The 8,121-nt window shown below is 35.2% G+C and overlaps 1 protein-coding gene across 2 annotated transcripts; it reads right to left on the reverse strand.

Annotated features, from left to right (window-relative positions):
- Positions 1-231: 231 nt before the first annotated feature.
- Positions 232-8,042, reverse strand: LOC135471358 (ATP synthase mitochondrial F1 complex assembly factor 1-like). 2 transcript variants are annotated; one of them, XM_064750565.1, is made up of 9 exons: positions 7,935-8,042; positions 6,241-6,503; positions 5,108-5,243; positions 4,272-4,334; positions 3,527-3,577; positions 3,272-3,319; positions 2,316-2,411; positions 1,717-1,824; positions 232-744 (listed from the first exon to the last, which is right to left on the reverse strand). In XM_064750565.1, the coding sequence occupies exons 1-9, from the start codon at positions 7,947-7,949 to the stop codon at positions 571-573; spliced, it is 954 nt and encodes a 317-aa protein (XP_064606635.1). In that variant the 5' UTR covers positions 7,950-8,042; the 3' UTR covers positions 232-570. The 2 variants fall into 2 exon arrangements, with proteins under 2 accessions (XP_064606635.1, XP_064606637.1); XM_064750567.1 differs by lacking the exon at positions 6,241-6,503 and having other exon boundaries at positions 7,935-8,031.
- Between the last annotated feature and the right edge of the window lie 79 nt (positions 8,043-8,121).

Genomic DNA, 8,121 nt, shown 5'->3' on the forward strand with positions numbered 1-8,121 from the left:
GGAAGTACACACCCGGCACAGATATCCCTCCAAGAATCCTTTTAAACCCCTTTTTAAACTGCTAAGATTTTATTATATTAGATAAAAATCGATCTGATTGATCAGTGCTACCCTCACAGAACAAGGAAACACCCTTAATACAACAAACTACCATTCTTTATGGGCTACAGTCCAACATCACATGAAATGTAGAAATAAATGAAGCCAAGAGGACATTAAAAGTAGGTTAAACTGAAAAATTTATTCAATATCAATCCTATAGATTTCACTGACCACCCATCCTTTGGCAGTTCCTTTACAAGTATCATCATTTTAGGTGCAAGAATGTTTGAAAATCTAACTATGAACATAGCCTAATTGTATCAGGATAACACTTTACCCGAGTTAATTACTTAGAACTGGATATCAAAATTTGGCAGAGGATAATTTATGCCAAGACATCTATAGGGCAACTGCCTAAAAGGTAATCAAATACAATAAATTCCATGGCAACCACTTGGTAGTTTATAATAATAAAAAAAAACACTGATTGACAATATCACTAATAGTTGTTTTATCTTTGGGAAGACTTCATGCAAAGAGCTCAACTTTCTGTCTGATTTTCTTGTATTCTTCTATCACGTCCATATGGTTGAAACTGGTAGGAGAATTGTTGAAAGCTGCCAGTAGATGGCGTCTTTCGCCGGAGTCAGTTCCATAAAACAGTGCCATCTGTTTGACAAGGTTAACTGCTTCCATCTGATTCTGAAAGAAAAATGCAAATTCCTGCATAGTCTCATGAAATTAGCCTTGGTAACAAAAAGGTCACATTTAAAACTGAAAAAATTTTTTTAATGAATTTCCATTAACAGGACATTTTACTCTTATGAATAAAATGTCTGGAAAGAACTAATGCATCAACCACTTACATAAATTACTCTAAATGACCTAAAAATTTGTCCATGACTAAGCTGCTCATTTTTCAAGATTCTGGGAGTTTTAATGAGTTTAGAAAGGTGCTTTGAGAGGTGTTTGGATGGTAGAATGATATCCTAGTGTGAAAATGTATATTTTAGCACCAAAAGTAATATCTCATGAGATTTATTTACCTCCAAAAATGCTCTTTTGTTGACGAAATTTTAGGTCACTTAGGTTGTACACATTTTAGTAACTACAGTGACTATAGTCTCTAAGTAATTTATAAGCTTAACAAATGGTGACCAGTGTAAGTAGCCTGATCATAATACACACTAACAAAGAAATGATATAATCCATTCATAAGAAACATAAAATCAGCTTGACATAACATTAAAATGTGGAATTATTTGTAATATTTTCCATATTTTCATATGATGTCAATTTTAACAAAAATAGGGAACAGCTCATTCCTGCTTTGTTAAGGATGCTTGCCATTCAATTGTTATATCACCCAAAACACTGGTTCATTCTCATTCTCATAAAACCCATATCCCCTGTTCCCACTGTTGTAGTGGGAACAGGGGAACAAATCTCATGTAGCAAAGTCCATCAGAAACTTTCCACAGGTCTTTGGTTTACTCTGGTTTCCTCAAACTATAAACCTGTCTGTCATTGTATAAGTGAAAAAATCTTGAAAATGGTATTAAAAAATCAAACAAATACATAAATAAAAAAAACTATGTTTAGCTAATCTATCCAGAAATTAACATTTCTTACATATTTTTACCATAACACATTTTTAGTGACACTTTGATTTACCAAGAATTTCTCATCAAATTTTCCTGCCATCAAAACAATCCCTTTTGTGTCCTTAAAATCTGTGAAGTGAGCTATAGTTAATGATGCCTGTGCATTCTCCTTAAGCATCTGAAATAAACGGAAGCAGATGAAATGAAAATAAAATATCTGAGAAACAATATAGTTTAGTTCATATAACACATTAGTGAAAAATTAACTATAGGAAATTTTATAGTTATTTAAGCGTGTAACCAGTATGTATGTATTAACAAGATTCATGAATACACAGTTAAAATATCTTACCAATGCTTCTAATCAAAATTAGAATGTTCCTTCCACGATAACCTAACAAAATTAGTGCTCTTATTAAAGAAAAAAAAACATTTTGGATTATTAACTGTATGAATTTTACCACTCCCTTGTGGTGCTTTTTTTTTTTTTTTTTTTTTTGGCAACAGTTTCAGGGGAAAGAACTCTGGAAGGGTTCAGATTATCAACGTAAGACATTATTTTTAAACTGAAATAAGATATAACAAAGGTAACACATTTAGCCACATTTTAATTCATTGGAGACGAAGATACATCTGTAAAACTGTATCATGAAATTCTCCAGTACATACCTGGAACATCTGCAACGATGTGAAGTAAACATTGTTTTCTGAAAACTGGGAGAGAATGAACTCATAGCCATCAGCTCGGGGCAAAGCATAGATAAACTGAAACAAAATTGAAATTAAAACACTACAGAGAACGTATATATATATATATATATATATATATACACATGCTTATATGAGCAATTTAATTCTAATAGATGTAGTTTTTGTTTAATGTATAAAGAGAAAAACAAATCATTTAAAAGACAATTTTGTAATTTGTTTAATTCAGAGTAATTCTTCAGCCGAAACAATTTTGAACTAAAACTCTCTACCTTATTGTTGCCAGGTTGCATTTCACAGCTTGACACATGCTGGATAATTTGTACTTATCACTGTTTCCTGGATTAACACAAATAGAGGGGAAATCTCTCAAAACTACCAAATTTCCAACCAGAACTCTTGCTTACAAAATTAAGTACATGTACATTTATTTTTTTTCTCCAAAATCTCCATGCACATATATACTTGTATATACACAAGAATCAATACCTGAAATATAACTAAGATTTTAGCAGAAACTCAACCAAAGAAAATCTTATTTCAAAGATTTTTTTTTTTTTTTTTGATTGGTGTTTTATGCTGTACTCAAGAATATTTCACTTATACGACGGCGGCCAGCATTATGGTGGGTGGAAACCGGGCAGAGCCCAGGGGAAACCCACGACCATCCGCAGGTTGCTGACAGACCTTCTCACGTACGGCCGGAGAGAAAGCCAGCATGAGCTGGACTTGAACTCACAGCGACCGCATTGGTGAGAGACTCCTGGGTCATTACGCTGCGCTAGCGCTTTAACCGACTGAGCCACGGAGGCCCCTTATTTCAAAGAGTATGTGTATTTGTTAATGAAGTGTTTGATACCTGTATATAATATTTCCTACATACATTATCAGATAATTATAAACTGGTATCCACTTACTGTTGGAAATTCTCCAGCATTTGACATCATTGCATCAAAATCAGATTTCTGTAAATTGAATAGAACAAAAGAAGTACAAAGGTCATCCTATAAAAAGAGAGAACTGCTTTACCTTAAAAAAATATCAGCAGAAAAAGTTATCAAAACAAAGAAGAGTCTCGAAAGGTGTAATTCACTATGTGCATAAATTATTGGCTTTGGTTTGTAACAGAATACGTATTTATATATTCCTGGGGTAATCTCTGTATGTCTCACCTTAATAACAGAAAATACACCATCTTTATGCAAATGGTGTTGCTTCCAGATCTGAAATATATAACACAATTTTCATTATTTATTTATTTATTTTACACTGGTTCTTGGACACCTAAAATATTTTCCCTTATACCACAGATAGCTGTCAGATGTATGAGAGGATGAACTTCAGTAATTCAAAACAAGGTAAAAGTGACTGTAGGCACACATATGATTTCAAGCTCATGTCAAGCTATGGAGCACCGGTGTGAATTACAAATCATGAAATGTAATATTAAACAGATCTGATGCAGATGATTAAGATAACACTTTTGAATAATACAGGTTACTTCTGCTACCATCATTCAGACATTCAAACTTTCACAGTGCTTTGATTATTGTTACATAATAATGCTTGAAAAAGTGTTTCCTTGTTGATTTTTCTTGTACTCACAGAAGTACTCTGCATTGGGCATTATACACATATAATTCTTATAGCAAATACACAGTCATGTTGGAGAGAAAGTCCATACTGTAAATTCCAGTTCTAGGTAAAATGAAGACACTCCACGATTGGCTGCCTGTAATGGTGACATAAAACTTCAAAAAATATACCTTTTAATTTTATTTATTTGATTGATGTTTATGCCTTGCTCAAGAGTATTTCACTTATATGACTACAGCCAGCATTATGGTGGGAGGAAACCTGGCAGAGGCTTCTACATAATTTTAAATGCACATTTTTCCTTTAATAAATTTCTCTCACCTCTTCAACTTCTTCAGCAGACTTGTCTTGAACCATCTCCACTTTCATAATCTCATTAAGAGTCTGTTGTTTGTGAAAACAAAATGACAACTAAAATCAACACAAAAAATAATTAAATGTCTCTGGTACCTGTAGGGTAATCAGACATCTATAAGCATCCACCAATGAATAAAAACACCAGCGGCTGGTTCCACAAAGAAATTTCTAATTTAAGTCAAAATTTAAAACATTGTCACAATGTTTAGTCTTCAGTAATGAAAGAAGAAATTTTAACACATTTGTCTTAAGATAACACTGATGAGGTGGTCAAACATAAATTTACAATTAAGGCTCCAAAACAAGCTCTAAAATCACATTTCAAACTTTGGACTTAAGTCAAAGCTGGCTTTGTGGAATAGGCCATTGAGCATTTGTTTATTTCATTAAGATTTTCCTCTATACTTTCATTCCATTTGAAAGTACGTTGAAATCAATATCTTCACTTTTTTTCCCTAAGAATTACACTGAAAGTCACCTTTTCAATGTTGTAATGAAATAATCAAATCTGTGCAGCATACTATTATATATCCAAAGTATTTCTAGCTCATTTATTACTGGCTATGGATAGGCAGTGTGCTCATTTCATTAAATTCATTAAGTGCTGCAGCCCCTGACTACCAAAATCACACCATGTTTTCCTCCTGAGCTCTGGTCACCATACATGTACATGTACTTAAAGTTATGCAATTGTTGGTGTGCCTAAGCACATTCAATATTGGGAAAATGAATTCTCGGTTGATGATTTTCAGAACTGTAAGATTTACAGGTTTTCATCTAAACACTGGCTAAGGCTTCACCTTTGGGGGCCATGAACCTGTCTTCCCTGTAAGTGGTTTAGGGGGCTCTGAGAGCTCCTTTTTTCTGGATTCTTCAGCTTCTTTTAGCTTCTTCTCAAGTTCTTCCAGCTTCCTTTCATATTCTTCTGGATTTTCCCTGACAAAAAATGAACGATGTCTTATAGCACTTTTGATGGCCTAATTTTCAAGTAACAGACATTGCACTCCTTTGAATTATTTGATCAGTAAACTGATTGACTGTTGTTTAACACCATTTTTTGCAATAAGGGTCAGTTTCATCAGTGGAATAAACCAAAGTGTTCAGGGAAGACCACCAAAATCTAGCAAGTTATTAACTTTTCGACATATTCAATGTGCAATGTAAAGATCTGCACTCCATATTGGTGATAACACACAAAAGTCCTCAGTGAACATGAGGCTTTGCAACAAGTGCTGCTGACAACTTATTGTTACTAAATCCCCCATAAACAGAATCTATGAACAGTGGAATTCTGGGAATCTATGAACAGTGGAATTCTGAGAATCTATGAACAGTGGAATTCTGGGAATATATGAACAGTGGAAATCTGGGAATCTATGAACAGTGGAATTCTGGGAATCTATGAATAGTGGAATTCTGGGAATCTATGAACAGTAGATTTCTGGGAATCTATGAACAGGAGATTTCTAGGAATCTAAAAGTTCCCTGTCCAGGATTGAACCTGTACCTAATTGCCTTGCTGTTATAAGTCATGTACCTTACTCACTGAGCTAAATCCTGCACCTTGAATAATCTGAAGGAGTACATCCCACAAACTAATGCTTACTTTAATGAGTAAATATTAAGATGAAGACATTACTAAGATTTATGTTCTCTTTCAATCCCTTGTTTTATATTTTTTCAATGAGTCACAATCTACATGTATATCTTTACACGAATATAGCCCTGACAACATAGCTTATATTTTGTGGCTACTCTCATTACTAACTCGCTCAAGAAATTAAGTATTTTAATATAGCAGACTTTTTTTCCCCTGCATACCATATTTTGACGTCATAAATGTGCATATATTATCAGAAAGATGAAAGCATGGTTGAATCTCAAGTAAACATATCATACTGTGCACCTTGCACCAAAAGTAAGTTTTACATACTTAGCAAGGTCTTTGAGCTTCTCACTGTATTTGGCAAAGTACGGATTTTTTGTGACATCAAATTCCTTGTCTTTCTGAAACTGCTGCAGAAATGCTGCAGTTGTGGAAAGTTCCTGTTTCCACGATGACTGAGGTAGAGACATCAGGTGGGGACGGTGTGATCTTGTTACAGTGAGAAAGCAGAAGTGTTTATTCTGGGCTCGTTGCAAACACTGGTTACAGTGAACCTGGAACAAACCCTTCTGCAAGTTTCCATAAATGATCTGTAAAACCAGAAATATAAACTTTAAATTGGATTTGGGCATACTTCTTGATTGCTTACAACATGTATCACACTGGTCCGTCCAGATGGATTTGGTGTACTATTTTTGACTAACCAATGTTACGTTTTAGATAATGGCCTCGTTGCCTATAGATATTCGGACTATCTCTCTTTGCAAATAGCTCTCCGCTGTCCAGCGGGGAGTACAGTCCGGCACAAAGTCTGGTTCCCCCAAACGTATTCTGAATAACTTGAAATGACAAAGCTATCTGCCTTACTAGTGGTCATTTAAATATATTAACACAGTCGCAGTTTGGGATGTCTATCATGGCATATGACAGGGTTAATCCTTGTGACATCCCAACGCTAGGATTTGAGGTCACAATGTACAGCCCAATCTACTAAGCCAGATAAATTAAGCCCTGGTACAGGCTGGTCAGGTTGAGAAAAATATATATATATAATATAACATAATGATTTTGATTTTACTCTTCAGGCCTTCATGTTTTAGAACTACTTGTGTACTTGATGGTGGTTTAGTACACTCTACAGATAGTTGTGGACAGGTCCCCTGTCGGAAATGAAAAATTATTCCAAACCCCTGATTTATACTGCGCCCCACTGGGAATTTCATGGTTAGATCCGTCAGGAAACTTTTAGACACTTTTGTTTGACACCATGTAGTTGGTTTATATGAAAGTCAAACAGTACGGGTCGCTTTATTGGCCATGATTCTGGTACAGATCATTTGAATGGCCACGATGCTGACTGATAGCCGATGATAGCAAGTGTTGCATAAATGAGCCTACTTGTGCCTTCACAACTCTAGAGGTAAACCCGACATGGTTTCATACATTGGATAGAAGATTACAAGTTTGTAATTTATTTACAATTTTATGAAGTCTGTTTACTCAGAATAAATCATTTTTTTAAACGAAACATATCGTGACACCACTTTTGCCGTATCGTGTATAGTAATGTTGGGCAAGGAATCGCTATTATGAACTGGTCCAAAATCTGTACTATGTAAGGAACATTTATATATGCTAGCGAATACGCGAGTGACTTGCGGGAAAAGATCGTTGCCGTATTTGGGCAATTTTCACACCGTAACTCTCACAAATGCACGGCTCGAAATAAGAGTTGCCCAACTCCGAAACTAACTTGGTCCCCGACGTACATCATTTGCAGCAAGAATAACTGCATGCATGTACCGCCTCAGGTAATCTCAGAAATTGTTAACAACAGATCTCAACGTTTAATTTAACTTAAACACAGGTATGACATATCACAATCAAGTCACTGTGACACTACCACTGACGGACTGACTAATGATTTGAAGTTGTGCTCTCTTTGATAAACATACAAGTAGTTTTGCTACATATTTTAATTCGCCGTCTCCTAGTGTCAATCAATATCAACAGATAGTTACCCTAAATTGTCGCATTTCAAATCCTCTGACTTCCCCACATGTGGACTTGTTTTCACCGCAACATGGTGAGCATCATTACCCACACAGGTCATTCCGAGTTTCACCCACTCGTACGTTTACCCAAGTAAGCTAGCAGACTGTATAAAATGTACGAGTTATCTCATTCGTTGACACCGCTGTGCGGAGA

The sequence above is a fragment of the Liolophura sinensis genome, chromosome 7 (assembly GCF_032854445.1).
Source record: "Liolophura sinensis isolate JHLJ2023 chromosome 7, CUHK_Ljap_v2, whole genome shotgun sequence".
Classification (NCBI taxonomy): Eukaryota; Metazoa; Mollusca; class Polyplacophora; order Chitonida; family Chitonidae; genus Liolophura; species Liolophura sinensis.

What these genes read in the sequence shown, in the direction of transcription:
- LOC135471358 (XM_064750565.1), bottom strand. An exon ending in CTGCTGAAGAAGTTGAAGAG is followed by an intron (nt 3,578 to 4,271) that starts GTGAGAGAAATT and finishes TATATATTTCAG; the next exon opens with ATCTGGAAGCAACACCATTT. An exon ending in ATGCTGGAGAATTTCCAACA is followed by an intron (nt 2,412 to 3,271) that starts GTAAGTGGATAC and finishes ATTTTGTTTCAG; the next exon opens with TTTATCTATGCTTTGCCCCG.